General features: G+C 46.2%; 1 protein-coding gene across 5 annotated transcripts in view; it reads right to left on the bottom strand.

Annotated features, from left to right (window-relative positions):
• Window positions 1–333: 333 nt before the first annotated feature.
• Window positions 334–26429, bottom strand: part of mcf2a (MCF.2 cell line derived transforming sequence a) — a 29585-nt gene continuing 3489 nt past the window's right edge. The window contains exons 2-30 of one of the 5 annotated variants that reach the window (XM_042074633.1): window positions 23061–23129; window positions 22239–22353; window positions 21883–21973; window positions 19903–20022; window positions 19461–19577; window positions 18827–18976; window positions 18495–18616; window positions 18043–18157; window positions 17516–17635; window positions 16812–17003; window positions 16390–16581; window positions 15305–15476; window positions 11976–12046; window positions 11720–11805; window positions 11453–11519; window positions 11066–11181; window positions 10123–10192; window positions 9872–9964; window positions 9653–9745; window positions 8031–8156; window positions 7585–7806; window positions 6977–7069; window positions 6745–6823; window positions 6578–6641; window positions 4273–4373; window positions 3876–3988; window positions 3418–3599; window positions 3142–3245; window positions 334–2646 (exon numbers count right to left, since the gene is read on the bottom strand). In XM_042074633.1, coding sequence (XP_041930567.1) covers window positions 2606–2646; window positions 3142–3245; window positions 3418–3599; window positions 3876–3988; window positions 4273–4373; window positions 6578–6641; window positions 6745–6823; window positions 6977–7069; window positions 7585–7806; window positions 8031–8156; window positions 9653–9745; window positions 9872–9964; window positions 10123–10192; window positions 11066–11181; window positions 11453–11519; window positions 11720–11805; window positions 11976–12046; window positions 15305–15476; window positions 16390–16581; window positions 16812–17003; window positions 17516–17635; window positions 18043–18157; window positions 18495–18616; window positions 18827–18976; window positions 19461–19577; window positions 19903–20022; window positions 21883–21973; window positions 22239–22353; window positions 23061–23129 — 3296 coding nt within the window. In that variant the 3' untranslated portion in view covers window positions 334–2605. Of the gene's footprint in view, window positions 2647–3141; window positions 3246–3417; window positions 3600–3875; window positions 3989–4272; window positions 4374–6577; window positions 6642–6744; window positions 6824–6976; window positions 7070–7584; window positions 7807–8030; window positions 8157–9652; window positions 9746–9871; window positions 9965–10122; window positions 10193–11065; window positions 11182–11452; window positions 11520–11719; window positions 11806–11975; window positions 12047–15304; window positions 15477–16389; window positions 16582–16811; window positions 17004–17515; window positions 17636–18042; window positions 18158–18494; window positions 18617–18826; window positions 18977–19460; window positions 19578–19902; window positions 20023–21207; window positions 21282–21882; window positions 21974–22238; window positions 22354–23060; window positions 23130–26429 lie in introns of those variants that run through there. The other 4 variants (XM_042074634.1, XM_042074635.1, XM_042074636.1 and 1 more) reach the window with 4 other exon arrangements.

Genomic DNA, 26429 nt, shown 5'->3' with positions numbered 1-26429 from the left:
TGATGGTACTATTTTTACTAAACTATAAAGCACATACAGTAATGTTTTTCAGGCAAACCATATAAGTCACATGTACATTCTTCATATTCCTCCTTTAAGTATTGTCATTGTAGGAGCTTGAGTAGGACAGTGTGTTTAAAAGACATTTGCATCACCTTGACTTTAAACCTTTCTACAACCAAGGGAGTAAACATCAACAATGGGCTCCGAAAAAAAAGTGAGCGATGTAAAAATATCTGACACCAAAGAAGGTATCTGCCCTACTTCTTAAAAAAATCCCAATACTTCAACAACAGCCACTGCACTGCAGTGCTCTTTTGGAGAAGGCATGCTTTCATCATTTGAGAAGATGTTTCAAAGGGTGACAGCTTGGTGGTGACTCAAGCCTAAATCCCACTAAAGAACTAAGGAGGCTACAAGTTATGTCAACGTATATATTTATTACAAACAGTCCAGTTGTCGTACAATAAAGACTGTACAGAGTTTGTTTAAATTATTAACAACATATTTGGAGCTATACAAACCTGTCAAAGGTCGTAAAGTGCCATGCATTTTTCTCCACACAAAAAAAGTTGCCTAGTAACAAGCATTATGGTGCTTGTCAGGATAAACAGCATTTTTTGAGCCTATATTTGTCTCCGTTTTGTGAACATCAACATTTGATGCTTAAAAAAGAGGGAAACCTGCAGTGTTGGAAAGCTGAAAGTGCCATATTGCATCCTCCCTGTAAAAAAAAGAGATGTGATGTCGCATTGCCAGTCAGAAGAGAAGGCTGTGGCGGTGCGCAGAGGATGTAATTTAAGGAGTCTTATGAAGCCCTGCCTCACGCTGAGAGAGAACAACTTGATAGCAAAATAAATAAATTAATAACACACAAATGTGTACTCTGCAGCCATGCCTGCCGCTCCGCTGGCCTCATTTCCACTTCAAACGCCAGCGTATCAAAGGCGGCCCTCCACCCTCCAACTGGGGGCTTGATTTGATGTGGTAAATTCATATAAGTCTGCAATCAATATTTAATTAAGTGTTCGACACAGTGGGTATATTTCATGTTTGCTGTATGATCCTGTATAATGTGAAAGCCTAAGATTAATAATATGGTGATAGTCGAGGAGCGGCACATGCCGCGATCAGCCTCTCTGTTCCTCTGAAGTAGGAGATAGAGGGGGAGATGTGTGTGCCACATTTTACTGGCACACCAACTCTACAGCTGAAGTAGAAGACGTGTCAGCCTGTGAGGAGAAGTCACGTGGAATCAGTCGGTGGTGGAGACCTTCAGATGTCCAAATCCCATTTCAGTTCTTCATCTATTGTTAAGTAGAGGGGTTGGTTTGCCAAACGTGAACTTATTTGCAGTCGACAAACCAGTAACAGAAGTAGACAGGCAAGATCTTAACCAAAACCTATTTTCCATTTGAAGGATATGTGTATAAGCTATAGTAATGGGGGGAGGAGGAGAGGGAGAGAGAGGGAGAGAGAGAGAGAGAGAGAGAGAGAGAGAAGAAAGAGAGAGAGAGATATTTGAGTATCTGTGCAAGTGGGAGAAGTATCTGAGGATGTGGATAAGTGTGAAATCTAGGCGTGCATATCTGTCTCCCAAGGACCCTGGGAATGAAGCCCCCATGCAGCATTAGTGTGTGACCAAGCTCAAACAAAATATCATAAAGCTGTTGGTTTCCAGTATCTCTTTTACAGCTTTTAAAGTGCCTTTACAGTAACGTCTGAGGTCAAACACAAGTTATAGCGCAAGAGTTCCGCAGCAGGGCAAATTCTACATTTAGCTAGCGAAAGTGAGAGAGAGGCCAAAATACAAGGAATAAAAAGGCATTATGGCACAGCATGGTTTGGCATAGAGCTCTGGGTGAGCTTTTGGGTGTGGAACCTCGGCAGTCGCTGAGGAAGAGACACCCAGCACAACACGCATACAAACACAAGTACCACTGGTTAAAATGTCCACATGAAATAGACAAACGCATTACAAAAGTCAGGTAAAGCAAAAACTTCACAAAACATCTGAGTCGCATTCGGTGACATCAAAACCCACCCACACACACACACACACACACACACACACAGGCACACATGCATACACACTGACACACTAATAAGACAACACATTTCCTGCACATAATGAACAAAACACATCATATGCAGGTATTTGAGAAATTCTCTATAGTACTCCAGGGTCCAGGGCCCGGTGTCTGAGTGAGGGGAGTCTGGATGGTGGTGACGGAGGGCACAGTAAGGTGGAGGGTCTCTTGAGAGGAACTAGCTGAGATAGTTCTACCTCACCTCCTTATCTGGAGCAACAGTGTTCTTGAGCAAACCCTTGCACCACAGAGAGAGTAGGCCTTCACCACATGTGAGTCCAGTACACCATAGCTACCTGTCCTTCCAGCAGGGCCCGCATGGCATCACTGGGAGAGTGTGTTTGGTGTCCGGTCCCCTCCTGGAGAGCCTCACACCGCAGGTCCTGCAATGTCCCCCTCCTGGTGAAACTGCAGTAGCCTCTGTCCCAACGCCCGCCAGAGGATCCTCTCTCTGGCAGACCTCCAGAGTCTCTCAAAGCGGTTGGTCCACAGCAGCCGACGCTGGTGTTGCACGTCTACGGCGAGCTAAGCTTCCGCGCTTTCAGATTCCCCGGCTCTGCAGGGCATATGGAACACAAATGACACAATACTCAGAATCTGAAAAAATACAGCTGACAGCAGATTATGCTTGGAGCCTTAACATGAAAATCTATCTGAGGGAATAACTGCATTTATAATGTTCAGTACGATGTTCCTTTAAAAAAGATTCTCCAAAGTAGAGAGGATTAGGGAGGTAACATGTCCGTTTTGTGTACTTCTGTAGAGAAACATGAGGAGCTTTATATGGTCATCTGGGCAATGTTCACTCGGTATTTCACATATGGGAATGAACGCCGGCAAACGTAAGAATGACGTGAAATGGACGTGTGTGTGTGTGCAGATGTAGGGAGGGTGGGACCCCAGCACGTCACACGTCATTGGTCGGTCAGAGACAGATGTGGTGGTAGTGGAGCGTCTGTGATAGGGCAGCCGGGGGGGAACAGTCCCATATGTGAGATAGAGGAACCAGGGTTACGGAAGTACCCCTATGAATACCAATATGTCCTCCTACCCCCCAGTCGGGTGGAGTGTCCTCTGCTGCTGTCTGCCAGGATGTGCTGCAGGGTGGAGGCCTGGAGGTGGCCCTCCTGCCGGCGACTCAAGTTCTTCACCATCCTGTGGAGAGCATCACATTACACTAACATCACCGTTTGGCACACACTCAGCCTTAGGCAGGGACAGACGGCAATTAGTAGTATAGAGTCTTTATTGCATGCAATGAAAAGTTAGACTCTGTGGCCTGAATGCATTGTATTCTAACACGCTTTTGAGCATAATATTAAAATACCTTGGTGACATTGCCTTTGAATATGTACTTATTCTGGATATGGGAGCAGTATGATTAGCAGCTACTGACCACACGCCCTCACTCTCCTCCCGCTGCAGCTGGACGATGTCCCCACATCTGATGAGGAGGTCCTGGGGCCCGTCTCTAGGACAGTCCGCCCGGCTCCTGTACCTGCCTGGAGTCTGAGACAAGCAATGAGGGAAGGAGCACGCTTTTCAGACTACTGCAATACAATGTATGTTTCATATACATGTAATATGTTATAGGCATACAGTAGATTTATCGGATTTGATGTGATACAAAACAATGCAAACTACACACAAGGCAGAACTGTCAAAATAAAGGATGTTCAGCCAATAATAATAATTGTTAATGATTAATAATGTATTTAGCACAACTTGGTCAGACGCTGACTGTTTCGACATGACTCCATCAGGAGCAGAGGGTCAGGGGCTCACCAGGTGGACAATGTCCTCCTCCTCAGTGTCAGACAGTGGGAAAGGACTGTGGCCTCCATTCCAGTCGTCCAGACCCTCACAGATATCCACTGAGTGGTGAGCTCCAGGCCAGCCTGACACACACACACACACACACACACACACACACAGACATGATCTCTACTGCACTCTACTGGACATTCTGTGCACTGACGGCTTTGATGTGAAAAGACTGCTCCATTATAAGCTTTTCATTTAGATGACTCCAGTTCTCCAGTTTCAGGTAAAAATGAAAGACAGCTGATGTATTACTGGCAGATTGAGGGAGTGAGAGTTTGATGTGGGTGAGGTGGGTGTGTGTGTGTGTGTGTGTGTGTGTGTGTGTGTGTGTGTGTGTGTGTGTGTGCGTAAGACTCACTGCGTCTGTTGCGGCGATGCTGTGGGGACAAGCTGAGCGGGTCGGGGCTACTGCGGCCGGACTCCGTATCCTCTGAGCTCACCGAGGTCCGCTGCTGCTTGCTGGGGATGACAGAGAAAGAGACCAAATGTATTCTCAACTTAGGAAGAAATGCACACACACACACACACACACACACACACACACACACACACACACACACACACACACACACACACACAGAGAAAACCCCCAAAACAAAGTGGTACAAACTGACCACTGTACCAAAAGCTTAGACTACTCCACAGAGAGTCCATGTCACAGCCATTACCCAGAACAATGTGGACAAACTCTGTGTTCCTTAAGTGCAGAGTCATGCTGGATAAAACAAAAGATGAAATACATCATAGATCTGGTCTCGATTTCTTAAGATCCATTGTTTTCATGGATAAATCTAATACATATCCATTTGACAGGAACAAAAAGTGCAGGACTAATTACTAATTGCTTAAAAAGTTCAGATCTCAAAAAGCGAGCCCCATCTTAGAAGCATGTTTCAGCTTTCTGCTGAGAAGACAGCATCATGATGAAAGTCAAAGCAAACAGCTTGTTATGTCTGGTCACTTCTCCTGTCAGGCTGTTGTCTGTTTGATGGTGTGTTTGTTGTGTCTGCACTTCATGCCAAACAACTGCACAAACCAATGCAATAATGGAGGGAAGTTGCAAAGCATGTCCTGCCACTGCACCGCATATGACAATCTGACCGGGGGGCAGCGGATGAAAGGCTGATTGTGACTCCGTCTGGCCATGGAGGGGAAGAGGGGGGTGATGGGACAGCTGCAGATGGTGAAGACTGGTGAATGAAGCAGCCACAGAGCTGGTGACTGTGTGTAGTCAGTATGGGGCAGGAGGCAAACACAGTGGTGCAGTTCTTGGCTCTTAACCCCCCCCCCCCCCCTTTATTTAGTCTGTGGAGCGGGCACAGTGCGGGCACGGAGCGGGCGGGTGAGCGGGTGTTTTACCCCCGGCGGGTTAGCGTCACTGGCGCTGGGAGGGGCGGGCAGGGCTCCGGGAGCGCAGGCACACGCAGGCGCCGGCCGACAGAGACACAAGGTCCAGCCGCGGCAGGTAGCCCTTCAGCCCCGAGCGCATGGCCCTGCAGGAGGAGCACAAGGCAGGCCACCCGACACGGCCGGTCACCAGTCACCCCCTCCTCATCCAACCACCATCATCATCATCCTCACTAGCATGATGAGCAGCATGGCAATCACCCTCACTGGCTTAGCCTGGCTAACTGCACGTGCTCAGATGCTAACTTGGATCCTCCTAACACTCAGCAAGCTTGATGAGTCACTCTAGCACATACATGTACAATGTAATGTGAGAGATGATCGCTGGTACACACCAATGCTCACACACACTTTTCGTCCACACACACACAAACACACAAGGTAAATTATGGTCTTAAAAAGATCCTGGCCAAGATGGTGGTTTAACAGATGTCCTCATTCTACTGAGTGAGTTGACTAACAGAGCATTGACAATCTCAGAGCATACATTCAACTATCAGAAAAGGAGAAAAGGCCACACATATTGCACAAATGAAAAGATTGTTGTCTGCAAAGGGCGGCCTTTTCTCTTTTTTTGATTATTTCTAAGTTTGGCACTCTTAACAACAAAAAAGAGACTGAGTGAAGCCTGCTACTCTAGAAATCCATATGTTAAGTTAACCCTAGAAATCCATACGTTGAGCTAACCCTAGAGATCTCGTGAGGACATCTCTGAGGTCTGCTCCTTAGTAAGTGTTGGAGCCTTACAGTACGTTCTGTCTGGACAGGACCATAATGTGGGAATGGGATGAAGATGGCTCAAGGAGTTAGTGGCTCAAGTTAAGAGGCCTGTTGATCATGGGGGTGTTACTGCACAAAAGCTGCTACTGTACTTTGCTACACAAACACAACACATACACTATGACTGCAAATAAGAACAGATTAAGATTTAGAGAGGGAGGGGAACAGAATATGGAGAACAATTTAAGACAACAGGTAACAGCAATAACTTCTCAAACAGAGATGTGTGTGTGTGTGTGTGTGTGTGTGTGTAAGTATTAGTATATATAGTATGTGTAAGTGTCTTAAAGTGTAAGTGTAAGTAGTAAGTTCTAGAACTTACTGTTTACCATGTTGTTAGTCGCTTTGGTTAAAAAGCGTCAGCCAAATGTAATGTAATGTAATGTGTGTGTGTGGGTGTGGGTGTGTGTGGGTGTATTTGGGTGGGTGGGTGGGTGTATTTGTGTGTGTGTGTGTGTGTGTGTGTGTGTTCTTACCTCTCAGACAGGGGTGGGGATAACTGGATGTGTTCCGGTGTTGGGTGGGTGAGGGACAGTTCATCTATGAGGACAGTGAGACAGGAGACACTCATACTCAACACATATGGAACAGGACAACCCTCACTACACTATATCAAGCCACACTTTATCATGTGAATGAATACCTCTGAGAATCTTCTGCTGGTTGGTGAGAATTCTGCGGATCTCGTTCAGCCAAGCTAGCTTAACTTCTACTGTTGGTGCCTTTGGACAGAGAAAGAAAAACAATGAGAAAAATAATCAATTCACATTATCCAGTTCATTTCTTTGATTAAAAACATTTTTATTATGCATAAAATACAAATATAAATGTTTTAAATAAATAGCAAAGAGAACAGTGTTGAAGAGCTTGCTCACCTGCACCAGGTAGACTTCTTCCCTGCCACTGTACCAGATCTCAAACTTCTTCACGTCTCCCTTGACATTCTCTGTAATGCCGACTGCACTCATCTGCCAAGGGAGAACACACCCACCCACCCACCCACACACACACACACACACACACACACACACACACACACACACACCACATGTTCACAGCAGGACTGAACCCACACTGACTGTTCCTGGGCCTCCAAAAACAAACTCTCAACTAATCATCAGTCAGTTTACCAGGCCTCCAGCTGGCACGCACACACACACACACACACACACACACACACACACACACACACACACACACACACACACACACACACACACACACTCAGCCCTTAGGTTGGTACTACCCACGTCCCCCTTAGCTATGGCTCAGTGAGAGATGAGAAAGATAACAGTGGGTGGTATGACATGGCCCCTCAGCCTAAAACACACACACACACACACACACACACACACACACACACACACACACACACACACACACACACAGACACACACAGACACACACAGACACACGGAGTGCCAGCGGGGAGCAGGAGCTCTCCCACACATGGCCCAGCGGGGGCGCCCCTGCTCTAGTCTACCTTGAGACAGTGCTTGAAGCTGTAGGAGGGCGTCTTGTCGGCCCCCTCGCCGTGCTCCTCACGCCGCTTGCAGAAGAGCAGCGCGCGCTCGTGCAGGAACAGGTGCCGCTGCATGGGCTTGAAGCGGGCCAGCTCCTTCATGCGCGTGGGACCTTTCTTGTGGCTGATCCACACGCTGAACGAGCCCTGCATCAGCAAGCGACCCAGAGTGCTCAGATCCCCCTAGTGGCAGGAAATAGCAATAACATGGCAATACCATTACATTGATATAACACAATTGCTATATGAGAAATACAACCAAATAACACAAGAAGGTTCATTTACAAGGAGAATATAATTTAGGCCAAAAGTAAGACTTGTATTGTAACACAAGCATGTACTAATGACTAGATGACTAGACTGATGACTAGAAAGTAAGCCTGCTTCAAGTAGCAACAGACACTCACTTCATAGCCGGTGATGGCAATCTGGTGCATGGAGTCATTGACAGACTTTAAGAGGTCCAGCATGGCAGACAGCGCCCCCTGCAGTTCAGATGTCCGCTCTGAACCAGCACTATACTTCAGCAGTTCCTGCAAACAGATCAGTGGAAACTGAATACAACTACGTGTCAATTGCTAAGTGCCTGAAATCTATGGTGTAACTTTACTCATTCATATTAATGTCTGAAATTATGTCAACCATTAGTGGTCAGCTTAGTATCTGGTAGTGGGTACAGAGTGAAGCTTTAAACTATGTTCACATAATTCTCAGATTACAGGTCTCATAGGTAGCAGCTTCCCCTGGCATTTCCAAGTATTGACATTATAGAGCAAAATATTATGTCACATTTAAATATGTGGAACCAATACTGACAGGTGGCAGTAAACATGTTCTCACAGCATGTAATTCAGTTAACAGCACACATGTTGCCAGGCAACCCCTTCCACACGCATTCGGCTTAACTGAGCGCGGTGTGCTAGTGAGCAGCGCAGGCTATTCACCTCTGCTCTGCTGCCATCCAGTCCAGTCATGTGCAATAATCCAAAGCTGTATGTTCTCTGGCCCTACTGACTAAACAAGGTCACCTTCACACTCCGTAGAGCCTTCATCCATATTGGCCATCTCCAATGCTTTTGGAGAGAGGGGTCATGCTTCTGCAGCCAAATGCAGAGGCTCATACTGTGGTGCAGTGATGCTGTGATTTGTTTTGTACTGGCTGCAGTGTGACTCACAGTACGGTGCGAAGGCTCTCCATCTATCTCACTTTAACACATCTCTGAAAGTGGATAACTGTAACTCCTGATTTGCAAAAGTTTGTTTTCATATGGGAAGCCAGTGGAGCACAGTGGATGTTTGTGGCAATGTGGTAATTTTGATTCCTATTTTTACGGCTGTCATTTAATAGCAAAATAACCTTGAATGCATTGCGGTTTGGCATACTGACTCAGAGCGCTCATCAAAGGACCTAACCTCTCGCGAAATAACAGTGAGTCTACTCTCTTAACTGCACCGCGGTAGCAGGCTTGCTTGTGATGTGCTTGAAGGTGATCACAGCTTGAAGTTGACTGAACAGGGCTGTCATGCTGATCCTTTGAACCCGTTTGCTGGTTTGAATGCACGTCTTCCAAAAACAGGCTTTGTCTCTGAAGTCTTCACCGGCACGATTCGCTTTCCTTCAGAAACATCCGGAAAGTGGGAGCAGAGTGTAGGTACTCGTTCCTATTTCGGTTTGATCTCCACCGTTGCTATGTGATCATTTATGAACTCAATATTCTGAGTAGAAATTCAGATTCAATTTAAATTGTATCACACATTGTACAGGGCCTTTACCATTGGAAATGCACTTCAGAGTGACCAAAGCCCAAAAAAAGCACAAAAAGGCAAATGTCTACAATGGTGAGGATTGGTGGAGGTGAACACCTCGCTCCAGAGGGACACCCTCAGCATAAAGGGTGTCCAGCCCAGAAGAGAAGCAGAAAAGCAGACGTGTGGATTTTAAATGTGGGTAACAAAAGGAAGAGTCAGTCAGTGCTGTGCTGTGCTGTGCTGTGCAACGTTGGTAGCATTGCTGCTATTGAGTCCTGACCTTGAGTAGGAGCTGGTACTTGGTAAGGCGCTGGACCGGTTTCAACAGGTAGGAGTCCAGGCCCAGTTTGTGCTCCAGTTTTCTCTGACACTCCTGGCAATGCAGAAAACAGAAGAGAGAGAGATTTAATCCCAACGGAGATGTGAACATGAGCTCCTCATGTGAAATGAGTGGATATGTTCGAAAGCTTAGTTAGAGCATTAAAGATTGAATGGAGACCTGAAAGAAGGCACAGTCAGAATACTGTCTCCATAGGGACTCTGACCGAGGCTTGTTCTGACAGTAGCGCTCATATACCTGGAAGTTCTCTTTCTGGACAGATGAGAAGGATTTTATGAGAGAGACATACTGGATAGAATATCTTCAAACAAAAGCACAGAAATATACATCCACCATCCCACCCACCCACTCACACACATACAGTACACGCACGCGCTCACGCGCACGCTCACAAAGCCCTTGTTCCTCACCCGCTCCAGGAAGCAGGCTCCCACTGCCTCCGGAGTCTCCAGACAGCTCTCCAGGTCCTGCAGGAAGACCCTGGGGTGAGAAGGTCACAGTTACTCTCTCTGACCCACAGACACTTTTATCCGAAGCAAACTGATGAAAACATTTGACTCTAGGACATTAAATGGAAATTCAATCATGTTAGGCCTATAATTAATAAAAAAAGATGACTTCTTGATGAAGGATGGCAAATTCACTTTGCATAATTATTGTTATGCAATTGGAATATAGTATTTACTTGGCCTGGCGGGCCATCCTATATCATTGAAATGTATAGTCTGGAATCGAACCATTCACCTCGCTTAATCCAAGGGGCGGGCAGAGAATTGTCTTTCAAACTGCCTAGGCATGCAATAGGCCAGCGCTACGACCATATCCGTATCCGGTCGGCAAAACAGCAAATACATCCTTCTTCGAAAGGAATGACTTAAGTGCATTGTGTTGCTCAACTTTCAAAGAAAAGCACAAGTTCAACTCCTCCAAAGTTGACGCCAACGCCGATTCAAACAACCGCTCTTCGTTCGCCATAGCGACCTTCCTTGTTGTTCACCGTTGCAGGACTATCGTTATCCTGTTAAGCCCGCCTTAAGACTCTCTAACAAAATAGAGCGCTGTGATTGGATGACGTCCACGGCGTCAGCCAATAGAAATCCCTATGGTTTGGTACTAGACGTACAGGCTGAGCAAATTAATTTGCCGCTGCTAGGGTGCGTCTAGATTTCTAGGCCAGTATTTACTATAATTACTTGAGAAAGAAATGCATTCCTACTTTCTGAAATTTCCACAAAACATATTTCTAACATGGTATGAAGAATGATATAACACAATGCCGCCAAACACGGTAGAATTATTCAGTGAAAATGCTGGTGTCAGAACTAATGTCCTCATTTGGAACTGCAGCCCCACCTGCTGTGGAAGTTGTAGATTTCTGGCATGTTTCCAAACAGAATGTCCCTCTTGTTGCGTAGGCTGGGGGGCAGAAGGGTGGACATGGAGGGGTTGTCCATCTCTGCTCTGTAGCCCTTTAGAGACCATTAACCATGGCTATTGTCATCATTCTCATCACCATTATCATCATCACTGTTATTATTATCGAGGTCATCATCATTGCCATCATCATCCAAACTCCAGACAAAATAATCCTCATCACAATTCTTCAGGGTCTTTTTTACAGTAGACATTTGCAATGCATGTTCACCCTGAGACATTATGAAGCGACACATTATTTTTTTTTTATGGGTTTCTATGCTTCAAATATTCCAACATCTTTAGTCCACTGAAGGCAGCTCTCACCAGCAGTACAGACAGTAGCTCCTCCACATAGACCCGCTCAGTTTCAATAATCTCCCGCATCACGTGTCTGTCCCAACAAACAAACAAACAAACACACACACACACACACACACACACTGTTGGACCTGTGCTTTGCTTCATATAAGCAAAGGGGTGTTAAAGAACATAAACTCTCATAAGTAAATTAAGATGTCCAATATACTGTATGCCTCTGTTTGTAGAGCTGGTGTTGTGACTGTAGAGGGAGGTGTTAAAGTGCTGCCTCACCTCTTCAAAACGTCTGGGCTGTCCTCCCCATCAACACTGTAGGACAGATAATTGCGGTTCTCCTGGTAATCATGCATCACCTCGATCTGCAACAACGATTCAATACAAGATTTAAAAAAATAATAATAGGACCAAAATTGGCACAACCAACAATGGAAGTAAAACAGAATCAAATCTCATTTAAACTGCTATGCTGCATCTCACAAAGCAACAAAGACACTTGACACTTCAGTAATAGGTCAGGGTGAGACGTCACCTTCCGTGAGTTGGGGCTCTTCCTGGATCCCCTCTTCCCAGGCAGAGAGAGGTCAAAGGTGAACTTCAAGTCTGTATCAAAGTGAGCACACACAAAGGAACAGCACTTATGAGCACAGGACTGCATTAAACTCCACAAAGAGATTAGAACTCCTTCTGATGTGTACTGCTAAGGACCATGGATGATGGCAGACATTAATGGATTCATGTCCTTTATGCCCTTGCCGTAACTACAAGTGTTACCCCTCCATCAACCTGACCTCAATTTGACCTTGGCGTTAACCCGTAGTTGCCCCCTCCAGTCAGTGTTGGAGTTTGGCTTTGAGGAGCGCTACACTGATAATACATGCAGAGTGAAAGAGTTCCAGGCTCCAAAACGTGTCATCCTCTGCCAAGATCTGATTGGCAGCTTCCTTTTGATTGTGTCCTCTCAATCTCCCCCTCTGTCTCTCCCATCAACAATTTCTCTCTCTCTCTCTCTCTCTCTCTCTCTCTCTCTCTATTCATAGAACATCACAGCGTGTCAGTCTCCTCTATCACTCTAATCACACCCAACATGTTTCTCTTGATCTCTCTCTCTTAAAGGACTTCATTCCCTCACTTCTGAGCGGAAAGACAAAAAAACACAGAGATGAGAGTCTGTCAGAGGTCTCGCAACATATCTTCCCCAGCCCACTTTTCTCATTACCCCTGCCTTTAAATGAAAAGACGATGGTAGTGTTGGCGGGGGTGTGTGAGTGTGTGTGCGTGTGTGTGTGCTTGGGGTAGGGGGCACCCATGAACATAAATGGTGGTGGTGTCCCTCCCTCAACACTCCGAGGTTTTAATTGGGAGCTATATGCTTCCCTTTGTTCTGGCTTTCACAGCGGTGGTGGCGGATCAAAGCGGCCTTTAATGTATGGGAGCGCCATATGGCCCTAATGGTGCGCGGCGCTAACAGAGGAATGACACAGTAGAGCCACGCTCCCCCCACCCTGGGGACCCTCCCCAGTGATTGATTAGCACACAGGATGAGATGGAGGAGAAGAGGTTTGCTAGGCCCTGCCTGAATGGATGTGTGAGGGGGTCCTCGCCATGGTTACGTGCTTGTTAGGTGTCGAAGGCCTTTACTTGGGGCCTGTGCTGATGACTTCATTAGAGGATGATTGTGTGTGTGTGTGTGTGTGGGGGGGGGGGGGGGGGGGGGGGGTGCCTGGGGTTCAGATTGTTAGTGTTCGCATCAGGCAGACAGGATGAGAGAGGATGAATCACGATGAAAGGACAGGGGCATATAAAGGGCACGATACACGATACACACACATAGATATGAACATACACACGTGTACATGCACACACACACATAGATGTGAACATACACACGTGTACATGCACGCACACACACACACACACACACACACACACACACACACACACACACACACACACACACACAGTCACACACACACACACACAAGTGAACACTTAGACATGCACACATCAACAGACACCTAAACACACATATATACAAGCACACTCACACAAACACACGCAATAACACATATGTGCACACACACACACACACACACACACACAGATAGACGAGTGAACACTTAGACATGCACACATAGACAGACACCTAAACACACACATACACAAGCACACTCACAAACACACGCAATAACACATATGTGCACACACACACACAGTGGTTTAATTGAAAGTCATGGTAAGAACCGGAGGCATTGAAAGTGTAGAGAAGGCACCATCAATGAGTGCCATATCTAGTAAACATCTTTATAGCTGGCTTAACATGAAAGTCAAATCCCACACTCCTCTTTGTGCGATCTCCAAGCTTCAAAAGGGGGCTTTTGAGAGAGCTGCCATACAACAACTGTGATCCTTCAAACGCATGGCTGCATGTGAGAAAGTGAATCTCACTTCTCACTGTTACGTGTTCCCCCATTGACTATGAACTGCGTTACCTGCGAGAGCGGGAGTTTTTGGACATTTGCACACGCACGCACATACACCCGCACGCTCCCTTATAAACATTGACTGCTTAAATAATGATGTTATTTTGTGAAGGTGTATGGACGGCTTATGAACACAGGGGTGATGTGTTTAAAGGGAAGGCCGGCGCGGGGCTATGCGCCATTAACGCATTCGCGCTCATTGTGTTTGTTTGCAACGCGGTTAGTTCGCAATTTCATTCACAACACTCAAAACTCATTTGTCACTGCTTATAACTTTATACTTTACCACCTCCATGACATGTAGTGCGGTACCCACTATTTCATGTCCCATTTACTCCCTGTTTCTGTCTAAAATCCTGGTTAACTCATACATACTGTTACTCACACATTTCCTGGTTCGCGGTCCAGTTTGACTGTGCCTATGCGGATGCGCGTGCCGCTGTAGGGGCAGTATTTATCCCCGTCCCAGGGCAGAGGGGGCAAAGCATTGTACACAGGGGTGTTTGGTTTGTAGTAATGTTTTGTATGTATATATGTGTTGTTAATAGGTGGTGTAAAGGGGGTATAACACGGTTGATATAATAAGAATAGTTTGTTTTCATGTAATGTTTATTTTGTATTTAGTTAATAGATTATTTATGGCCTTAGCCTAAAAATAATACCCTGATAGTTGGTATGGTCCTATTAGTCCTGAAGGGGCCAATTTAGCCTAATACTTTGGCCTATTTAAGAGGGCCTCATTCTGCATTAGGGGAGAGAGGGTGAGTACTAGCTTGCTGTGAGGCTAGGTGCAAAGTATTTTGTTTGCTGTGCTACTGTTTGGAGCTAAAAGCATTGTGCTATTTTGATTTATTTTTTATTATTTTTCTTTCTTGAAATTCTGAGTTAAGTATAAATAAAATTTGATATTGTTTTGGATACAACGTTGAGCTCTGGTTTCCGTGTTTTCCACCTCCACCATCTAAAGCCAGTGAGCCTACACATCCCAATACTTGGGGTGACGCTCCGGTCCCTCACACTGCATCTCTCTGCCTGTGTCTGAGTGAGACAGTAAGCATGTGATCCAGCCGTGTGTGAGCGAGTGCACATACAGTGTGAGCTTCTGTTCACGTGCTAGTGAGAGGAAGAGTGAGCTAGTGAGAGAAAGAGTGAGCTTCTGTTCACATGATAGTGAGAGGAAGAGTGAGCTTCTGGGGCTGCGTTGCATTGTCTGATTTTCACACAGCGTGCTCTACATATTGGCTTGCCGAGTGTCTGTGCTTATGTGTCATGTAGTGTTTAAATTGTGTGTGTATGTGTGTGTTTTTTTTTTGTTGTGTGTGTGTGTGTGTGTGTGTGTGTGTGTGTGAGTGTGTGTGTGTGCTCAGGCCATCCGTACCATGTTTGGGGGAGAAGATGGGCGATTTGGAGCGGGGTTGGTGCTCTGGCCGGGGGGCTACCAGCTGGATGGGCCGCACGTGCTTGTCGGCCAGCTTCCTCAGGCAGGCCAGCCGGCTGTCAATCATCCCCTGCACGGCCGCCTGCTTCTCAAAGGTCTTCCCGATGTGAGCCTGCACAGGAGGGAACAGCACACAACACCGACATCCATCACCCCTCACTCCACCTTAAAAAACACCCCTCACTCCACCTTAACATCCATCACCCCTCACTCCAGCTTAACATCCATCACCCCTCACTCCACCTTAACATCCATCACCACTCACTCCACCTTAACATCCACCCCTCACCCCACCTTAACATCCATCACCTCACACTCCACCTTAAAAACCACCACCCCTCACTCCACCTTAAAATCCATAAACGAACCAACACTCTGATATTCTCCTCCATCTTCTGATAGGTTTGTTATGAGTAAAGTGTAACAAACTCACTGCTAATAAGGGCATATATTTTTAGCATAGTGAATACAGGCAACTCTGTTTATATCAAGTGATAAGAACATGAAAAGGATCAGGAGTTAATGACTTTGCAGTCGATTTAAACACTACTGACAGACGCTAACGAGGCTGCAGTAAAGGACTTAAGGAGGTCTGTGGAGTGTTTATCAATTATAAACCTCAATGACTGATTCAATCAGCCTGACAAATCGAATCAAGCACCATGTTGACAAGATTAAGTGAAGTGAATTGGAGCAGATGTCTGATACATTAAAGTCGGGCCACTAATGCACATTGAGGCGAAGTAAAGAAAGGCAATACCCCCAGTATACTGGAAACTCATGCTATGCGTTTATGTGGAATGTTGTTGCTGAAGGCTTTTAGCCTATTATTTCCTAGGATAAGTGCCATACTAATACTGTGATATGACTGGTATATGTCTAATGGTCAAAGTGTCTTATGTGCTTACCCTGTCTCTATTGTCACGCCAACAAAAACCTAACACCTCACTGTTCTTACGGGGACAATAAAGCACCTATCTATCATATCTACCTATATCATAGCTATCTAGATCATTGGGTACTACCTGGAGTGCTGAGGTTAGCACAGCCTCATATTCCATGAAGAGGACATCTGAGCCTGTGGAGAGGAGCGCTGGCGCCCCCTCCTGGAACTTCTCAATGTCTCGCAGTGCAGCTTGAGCCCCCTCCTTAGACTGGAACCTATCCACCTGCTGATTGGCCAGCAGATATGCTCCGTCATCACACCAGCGCTGGGCCTACACACACACACACACACACACACACTATGAAAAATTTGGAGTAATCAAATCATTCACATAAAAATAAGATCATACACATTCAGAGCGAGAGAGAGAGAGAGAGAGAGAGAGAAAGAAAGAGAGAGAAAGAGATAGAGAGGACGACTATTTAAAGAATATTTAATGTGACACTTTAAATTCTGTAGCATGTGCACATGTGTACATATGTCCAGCGTCTGGTCAGTCACCTCCTCTAGTCTGTGCAGTAGGGTCTGTATGTGTGTGAGCGCGTCCCTCTTGGTCCTGAGCACGGTGTCCAGCGTGTCGCAGCGGTGGCGCAGCTCGTTGCAGCGCTGCAGGATCAGGGCCATGGCATAGTGGTGGTTGGCAGCCAGCTGGTGCCCGTGCAGAATGAGCAGCTGAGCTTTGCCCATCTCCTCCTACCAGCAGCAACATCAGGGCATTTCCATAAACATACATGCACACACAAACACGCGCACGCACACACACACACACGCACACACATACATACACACACACACACACACACACACACACACACACACACAACAAAGAGTGCTGTCTTATAGCAGGCTTATCAGCGTTACCCAAACACAAATGGAGCATATGGAGAAGAGCTATCTGAGGAGAGCAGACGTGCTTCAGGAGAGCGTCACGGCTGCTGGATTTGGACACAGCTCCACTATAGAGCTGTGCTGGCTGGGGCTCAGCTAATCAGGCCTTACAGCAGCTCATTAAGCTCTTCATCCTCCTCATCTGCATATCAGACCCTACTGGATTAGATTAGGTCTAAAACCAAAATACTACGTGACTCTGAATATCTGTAAACACAACAAGCTTTATAATATTTGTGACTAATGATAAAACAAAGGCATAAACCGTGTGTGGTATATGGCTGGTATTTGTATGTGTACAAGCTCTAAGGACTGACCTGTGCTTTGGTTTGTAGACTGTCCAGGTCTCGGATGGCCTGCGCCGTCTGGGCCAGGGTTTCTCCTGCACTGCCCACGTCTCTCTCAAGAGCAGAGAGCTTCTCCAGTGAGCTCTCCATCTGTGCAGGGGAGGACAGAGACAGAGAGAGAGAGAGAGAGAGAGAGAGAGAGACAGACAGAGACAGACAGAGACAGAGAGAGAAAATCCAGCTAATGGTGATTGAGTAAAAAACTTCACTGAAATATTTAGAAAGATGGCAGTTTATGTAGCTCATACTGTAAATGCTATCTCTCTATGAATACTCAAGGCCCATGTTATAATGTACTATTAGATTACGCAACATAATGTGCATGAAGCGCTTTCAGTGCAACTTTTGCTCAGCATAGTGACAGCACAGCAGAACATGATATGCACAATACAACAAGATATAAGTGTGTGCATGTGTATGTGCATGTGTTGTGAACATGACATTTTACAGACAGCTTTTGCAGGACAGAGGGTGGGTTTGATTTGAATGACTCGTACCTCGTGGAAGCTGCTCTCGTATCTCAGCAGCTGCAGGTACTGCTGCAACTTCAGGTGATGTTTGTCGAAGAAGCCATCAAAGGCCAGTTCCATGTCTCTGAGTTGGGCAAGCAGCCTGGCACATAGAAACATGGTGGGGGACAAATCACAGAAATCCATTTTAGATTCACTAAATCACCAATGCCTTCAGCACATACAGTACAGCTCTGGAAAAAATAAGAGACCACTGCACATTTTTCTGATGTCATCCTGATGGTTGCTGAGTGACAATCGAATGAGTCGAATGAGTTGACAGTCATGAAAAGTAAGAGATCGCTGCAAATTTATATCTGACCGTCAACTCATTCCAAAGTCACTCAGCAATCCTAGGATGACATCAGAAAAATGTGCAGTGGTCTCTTCATTTTTCCCAGAGCTGTATGTCAGATGTGTGAGAGGGCTTTTAGGGGTACCTCTGCACTGTCTCCCAGTCCTGAGGGATGTCCCAGTGCACCAGGGAGCCCTCATCTCTCCCAGAGGCCTCCAGGCTGGACAGCAGGTGTCTGCCCTCCCGCATCACTGACCTGATGGCGTCCTGCAAATCAATCAATGATCAATCAATGCGGGACATTCAAACAGATGTCAGAGATGCGTTTAAGCCCTGGTGCAAATTCAGAAATCTTCTTCAGGAATTCATCTCCACTCACACAATACTGACTACTGAACATACAGTAAAAACCACCCCATGCATGAGTGAAAAGTGTGCCATTATAATCCTATAATCAAAAGAAGAAGCGGTAAATGCCTTGAGTCTTCGGTATTTCTCGGTGTGCGACAGCAGCAGGAACTCGATGGCGTTGCCTTCCTCTGGCAGCTCTGTCTCCGCCAGCTCTGTGCCAAACGCCTGCAGCATCTGAGCAATGTCCTTCACCATCACAGCAAAGCTCTCTATGGCCTGCACACACACACACACACACACACACACACACACGCACACACACACACACACACACACACACCCTTCAGAAAATATGCTGATGCTACCACTCAGCACTGCCAAGCACTTTATCTACAGTACATGTATCAGTTTCCCCCGGATGAGTCAAGAGTGTGTGTTAAAAATAACACTGTGTGAGGAGCATGGGGATGCCAAAGAAACAGCTCTGAGATGGGCAAGTGCTACACACAGTCAATTGTGTTACGGCCACAACATGGAGGTGCATTAAAACACAGTGATGGCAAAGTGAAAGATGCAAAGAATGTGTGTTGACTTCTGCTGTGTATGGAAAGTGGACCAGCACTGATATGCCAATGAAGTGTTACTCTCCCAGCATTCATCTGGTGCCTGTTGCTTTTAGGACAGCGTGAGAGTGAGATCAGAGTGTTGACTGTGTGGCTATGGCAAGGGTCTGTGATGACTAGCATGTGCTGGGCCACACCGTTCGCAGGACAATCCAGTCACTGTGGCAGTAGTCCAGGGTTCCCCCGAATTCAGAGGTCAGCTGGTTCTCATTGATGTAGCGCAGCAAGTCTGTGACCGAGCTGAGCATCACGACCTGAGGAGGAGGGAAACGCTATTAAGCATGCACACGCAAACACGCAAAGGAACAACTGAAGCAAATACATGCAGAGACACACAAACACACACACACACACACACATACAAACCATACAGTATGCACGCGCCCACACACACCCACATACAGTACACACATTTAACAGTTAGACTTACCAAGACAAAAAGTATGAAAGGAAGAAAATGTATATGATTGTGCTGGCACAGCTGTAAGCATGGTCATATGATCGGGTTAATGATCATACTATGGCGGTGTGGTCAGCTGATGGTATGGAACTAGCGCTTTGGGGCACGCAGAGCCTTACGGGCATTTTGAGCATGAAGTCCTCCTGGCTGAAGCGGAAGCCAAGGTCCGTCACTGTCCGCTGGAAGAAGCTGGTGGGTCGCAGGACCAGAACGAGGTGCAGGTTCCCAGGGAAGGAGGCCTGAGGGTGTGGGAGAGACGGAGAGAGGGAGGCAGTTTTGTACGCTTTCGTGGAAGTCCACTAATGGCTGCTAGATGTGTTGCTGTCCAGTGCTTAATGTGAAACTTTTCAACTGAGAAAAATGCATACAATGCATTGCGCCAAAGATCCTTGATTACTGACTCTGCTTCATACCTCTGTTTGTGCTGTACAAGAGCATCAGTGTGAGTGCTGCTGAAAGACTCAGACTGACAGACAATGGCATCTTACACAAACTCACACGAAGCCACCCTAAATCACCTTTCTGCTACACAAACAAAAACACAATTCTGGCATGATGCCAAAGTCCTGACAGATCTATCAACAAATCAGGCTGTGGGCAGACCATAGTGCCACTCAAGTTGATCTGGCCATTATGTGGAGGCTTAATACTGCCCATCCTAAAGGCAACCCAACATACAGCTACAGCAACCATAATCTACTCCCACTGAAGCCTCTGCAGCACTTCGTTTACAAGCAGAGTCACTGCAATCTTTCTTATGCAATACACAGTTCAGTGCAGGTGTGCTGACTCTGCAGTCTGATAAATCGGTATAGATTTAGTCTGAAGCCGTTGTTGATTTATTTTATACAGCATTAGACTGACAGATTTAGACGTTTTAATGCTTGACTTTACAGTTTCTTCATGCGTTCGTATTTAAGTGTCTTTGAAATTAAACTTTTAAGAAAGCAAACAGCAGAATTCGCCTACAGCACATGACGTCACAGCGGCTATCGTGACTCATCTGGGAGCTATTAAAACTTTATATCTCTAAGCATCTATATGCATCTGGTATGATTGGTATGTGCCGACATATTGGTTACGATGTTTGTATAACGTTATTTCTTACCGCGTGGGAACAGACAATACACTTGACATTCATCTGCCCTCGGGTGAACGCCGCTACTGACGTCTGTTTGAACTGTTATTGACAAACCATACCTCATGTAGACAGTTTAACTATAACGCTGAAGGATTTTTATTACAACGCATTAATACGCGAACACAAGAGTGGTCACGTTCACCTGCATCAATAGAATGACTAAGCTAAAAAATCTGATCCGCCCCGCAGCATCCCGCGCTCATGCTCGCTGCCGCATTCTATCTCTCCACCTCTGCAAACTTCTGAGCAACTCTATAGACTGTACAAAGAGATAGACTATTACCGCTGCCCTCCTTATTCTGGGCATGCCTCGATAGCGATCTTGTTCGTTCATTGCGAGAGAACTTCTCAGTGGACGAAGAGGAGTCTGAACCTCGCCCATCTTGTCCTGACAGTTGGTGCCCAGCGCAGTGGACGGTAGCGGGACGAAGCTCCGCAGCGTCAATGCCGCTGCCACAAGAGGGTGGCAGCAGCGTCTGCATTCTTCCCTCCCGCCCGGTCTGCCTCCCATCCAAAAAAAGCGTCATCAAATAAAACTTCCACGTAAGTGCTGCTGCGACTGCTGTTGCGAACACGTGTTCTTTGTTGTCGTCACCATGCGGTTATTTCAGGTTACAGGAGCGTGCAACGCGGGAACAGGTGCGATTTAGAGAATGTATGTGCATGCCTGCGCCAGACTGCATAGATTTAATCTATGAAATAGATTCGAAATGTAATTATAATTTACAGTGTTTAATTACTCAGTTCAATTACTCTGCATCTCAGTTTTTTGCCACCAATGCAAAAAAGTTCAGCACCTTGGACAGCAACAAATGATCGACCCTACGTGCAAGGACACATTCTGCAGAGCTTTAAATGCATTCCTCACCCCAGTACATCCCAACAGTCCATTGTCTCCAAACATTAATGATACTCAGAAATAAGAGAGAATTTAATGAGGAAAGATCATTTCTCTCACCGCAATCCGTCCAAGTGCTGTTTTGATCGAGCCCCATGTATCCAATCTTCTATCTAATATGATGATAAATTTAACCCCAGGTTGCCGTGCTCTGTGATGAAGTTAAAGGTTAAAAGTTACATTTATTAAAAAAAAATAACTACACCATATACACTCCTACACCAATCCACACCAATTAGTAATCAAACAATATTGTGACACCTACTGTGAATTGAGCAAGTAGGCTATGTCAATGCCAACAATTTTGTTTCCTCTGAACATATTCATGATTATGATTCTACAGCAAAGGCATAATGATGTTATACGTGATAAAATATATAGACATACGCATACACAACACATACACATACACACACCTTGGAATTAGGGTGAGGTATGTGAGGACTTTAGCCAGAGCCTCTTCGGGAATATCACTGAAATCAGAGCATTCTGGGAGTGTGATGATGACACTGGAGTCTTCGCCGCGACCCCCTGATGTAAAGGTCAACATCATGAGATTACACACCCATAACAAGCCCAACAAAAACCTGTGGCCACATTATCCTCCCATGCCATGTAAAGCATGTCATTCAATTCCCCCTGCAACAGTATCCTTAGGTTGCCTGTTTTAAGTAGGGTTCAATAGAAGGTCTGCTCTACACAGCTATTGGAGACTTCAACAATAAAAAAAAAATAAAAAAAATCACAAATTGCATACTCTCTTAAAAATAGAATCCGCTGAGGGGGTTTTGGTTGTCGGAGAGTGAGAAGCCAGAGAGACCACATGGACACCAGGTGCTAATGAGTGAGAAGTTGGTTTATCTCAGTGGGAGTTAATGAGATTCTTAGCTTAGCTTAGCATGTTCTAATGAATGACACATCATCTCAGTTTAGTATGTGTTAATGGGTGAGAGTCCAGCTCTAGGGTCGTGCAAGGGAAGGGATATAGCACTGGGATGAATGTGATGGGAGCTTTGCTGAGGTCAAATGTCAGGGACTTAAATGGGTCCCTGGCTGTGCTCCAACATGTCTGGCTATAAAAACCTTACAGAACTCTCAGGAACTCTTGTCTGGCTGGAGAACACCCATCAACCAGGGTAAAGCTAGGGGCATTTTACAAGCATTGTGAAAGATTAAGTCATCACATGTACTGTAGGAATGTAAACACAGCAGTGAATGATCAAAACTGACGTTCTTACCTGATAAATAAGCCACTTGCTTCTCAATGTAGCCACCCACTTCTTTCATGCTCAAAGGGACAGAAACCTCTGGGAAGACAGGGAAAATATGGCACTTTTCTTTCATTTATATTATTACAAAAAATACTAAAGGGTTGTTCAAATGTTGTCTTGACATTACTTTTTGCAAAAGAGCTACCCTGTGTTTGCGAAAGAAAACAGCTGCGGACGAAATGTGAATATTGTAGGCTGACAGGGCAGGTGTACATGAAGCATGTATCTAATGAGCTGGGCGTCTGCAAAATGGCTGCTAGACAGGAAGTCTAGAGAGAGCGGATCTGGTGTATTGTTACCGTGTGTGATCTGCATGTCTTCATTGAGTCTATACTGGCTGTGGGCCAGAGGCCTGCAAGCCCATTAAAGTCAGATAAAGGGCAGAGCAGAGCTCGGTTTCATCTGCACATGCTCTGTGAAAGAAGGAGCTCTTCACACATCCCATAGTCACATTACAATGACAACAATGGCCCTGTCCCAAACAGCACACAGCTACTGTCTCCGTGACAATGGGATGAAAGGCCCTTCCCTTTGGTGTCCATTTGTTCAGTGCCTTTCTGCTTATAGAAATGTCATTCGCCCATTCCTTTCAACAGTACTCTTCTCTTTCTATAATAAATTGTACTTGTAATACTTATTCCAGCATCCCGACTGGCCAAGCAAGGTGCAAATGTGAAGGCAAGAGCATCCCATGTTAGCATACCTGTATTGTACCATAAGTGACCAGATAAAATTCTCTCCTATAATTTGAATCAATATAGGCCTAATACTAACATGATAAAGTAGGGATCCAGCTGAGACATTATTTAAACTGTCAACCTTATGATTAATTGGCATATAATAACGTTCATCTCCTCTCAGCAATATAGTAGATATATATATTTGTATACACTGTGTTTATTGTGTGCATCTGCAGTGAAACAGCTCGCTGGGCTCAGTAGTAGGTCTCATTAGGTTCCTAAAGGCTTCTCCAAGTGGACAGGGGAGCACGGTGGTGCTGCTGACCTCCAGCTGCGGAGGAGCAGTACATCCTGGCTTCCCGCTGCCTCTCGGGCAAATCCCCTGCCTGGCCAGCGCACGGACAGCCTGCTGAGGAGGGTATAGAAACTGTAGGCTCAGGAGCCAGAGTGGACGCCCAGCTGAGGAGAGACCAGTGAATCCCCTGCTCCTGCTGACTCTCACTCCATGCACATCCATTAATAATCACTCTGGACCAATGCTGTGATGGTTTATAGGATATGGTGATGTGAACCTTAGTGGTGCTTCTGACAGCTCTTCACACACACACACACACACACACACACACACACACACACACTGGTTTTTGATCATGCCTGGTCTCATAGAAGCAAAATTACAGATTGTTGTGTCAGCTAAAGTTGAGGTTGACGTTAAGACATGACACGTGCCAGCTGAAGTTAAAGTTGAGTTTGGACAAGTTTAAGACATTCTGTAGGGCACACATTAATGCCCTGTGTGGACAGTTTGACAGCAGCAGAGGGCAAGTGCATCACAAACCACTGGACACACACATATCCGATCCCCTCCATCATATGCACGCTCATGTCTAACACAGCATCATCAATGTCCCCACAGCATCATCTCTCATCCCTGTGTCCATGTGCATTAACATTGTTTAATTCAACAGCATTCAGCGGAAACAGTCACCTCTCCAAAGAAACATGCTCCATTCTGAATGATTTATGGAGCAGTGGGAGATTAAAATTGCATGAGGGCTCCAACAGGTAAAGAGAAGCTGGACTGAGCCATGGGGGCCTGGTGACAGGCCCGGCCTCTCGCTGTGTCAGTGTAGTCGGTCGGCGCAAGAGTTGCCGCGGCTGAATGTTTCATAAGCTCGGCTCCTGTGACGCTGCCCGTCCCTCCCCTCCCCACCCCACCCCTCATGTAGCGCGCTCCTCTCCTGGCCACCGGGCTCGGCACAGGCTACGGTTTCACCGGCGCAGGTACGGTGCTGGCGAGGCAGAAACACGTGGACTGGTTGTGTAAGAGCCGCCTGGAGGCCTGGTGTTGATGAGGTGAGGAGCGCTGGCTGGCCTGGATAGAGCCACACTGAAGCCAGATGCCTTCAGCAGAGCACTCTGGGAAACAGGGCCGGACGCCAGCTTATCTGTGGTGCTGCTCCCTGCATTATAGCCTCTAACTTTGCCTTTGTTTCACATTCACTAAAAATATTTACTGGATGGCATTACATCAAAGCATCACAAGAAAAGAGTGTGTCTGATGGCTATCAGCTGCAGGATTAAGCCAGACGGACTAGAAGTAACTCAGCGGCCATTTTGAGAGAGGAGATTTTTATTAGTGGAGTCTGCTGCCTGTAAGCACCACTGCTGCAGCATCCAGCTTCCCTAATATGGGTGTGCTCCTTCATCCCCCTCAGCCACGCAATAGCAGCCACAGCGCACCACTCGACACAGCCTCATACATTAAACAGCAGCGCGGGGAGATCGCTGAGCTCCTCCAAACCTGCCCAAATCACTTTCAGCACTGCAGAGGACCCAGACGCCATCCCATGTTCAGTTTATTTATTTATTTTTTTTAAACGTAATGCTATTGCTAACTCGGAAAGGTAGACCACACGCCATACCATGGGTTGCCAGGGGCTCCAGTCTGTTGTGGCAGACTATTAAAATCACATCCACCAGCAAGCAAGATTATGGACTTAGACTGTGCTGTCATTAAACACACTCAGCTCCTCCTAAGCCACACAAACAAGCAGTACAAGGTGCTCGCTCTCTACCTCTGTGGCCTGTTCATACTGATAATGCTGTATTGACATAACAATCGACGAAAGCACAGACACACACACACAGACCTACACACAGTCACTGACCCACACACAGACACAGAGACACACACAAACACAGACACACACACAAGTCCAAAGGTGTTTGCTCAGCGTGGGAGTGTTCTTGCATTACTTCCATTCTGTGTGCTCCGTCAACACGGTTAGTGGAGATACCCAACTACTGCAAACACTGCAGCACTCTCCTCCAATCCTGGTGCTCCTAATAGACTGGTACCATTTTTTTCTCCATATTTAGCTCAAAGACAGACACATTAACTATAGATCCATCATTGTGCTGTGTACATGGCCAGGAACACATCAGTCCAGCTGAGTGACACACAGTGACTGCTCTCTCTCTCTCTCACACACACACACACACTCACACACAGACTTTGTGCACGTGCACAGCATAGGCTACGGCCGGATTCGAGGTCAGTAGATATTTTTACTAAACAGGGATTTTCAGTGCTAAGGGGATTAGTGTTGTGTTGTGGGCTGCTGTGGAAGGAGTTTGTGTGACACTGTTCATT

Source organism: Alosa sapidissima, chromosome 20 (assembly GCF_018492685.1).
Source record: "Alosa sapidissima isolate fAloSap1 chromosome 20, fAloSap1.pri, whole genome shotgun sequence".
Classification (NCBI taxonomy): Eukaryota; Metazoa; Chordata; class Actinopteri; order Clupeiformes; family Clupeidae; genus Alosa; species Alosa sapidissima.
The sequence above is the reverse complement of the archived record's forward strand: the minus strand, read 5'-3'. Positions and strand labels throughout refer to the sequence as shown.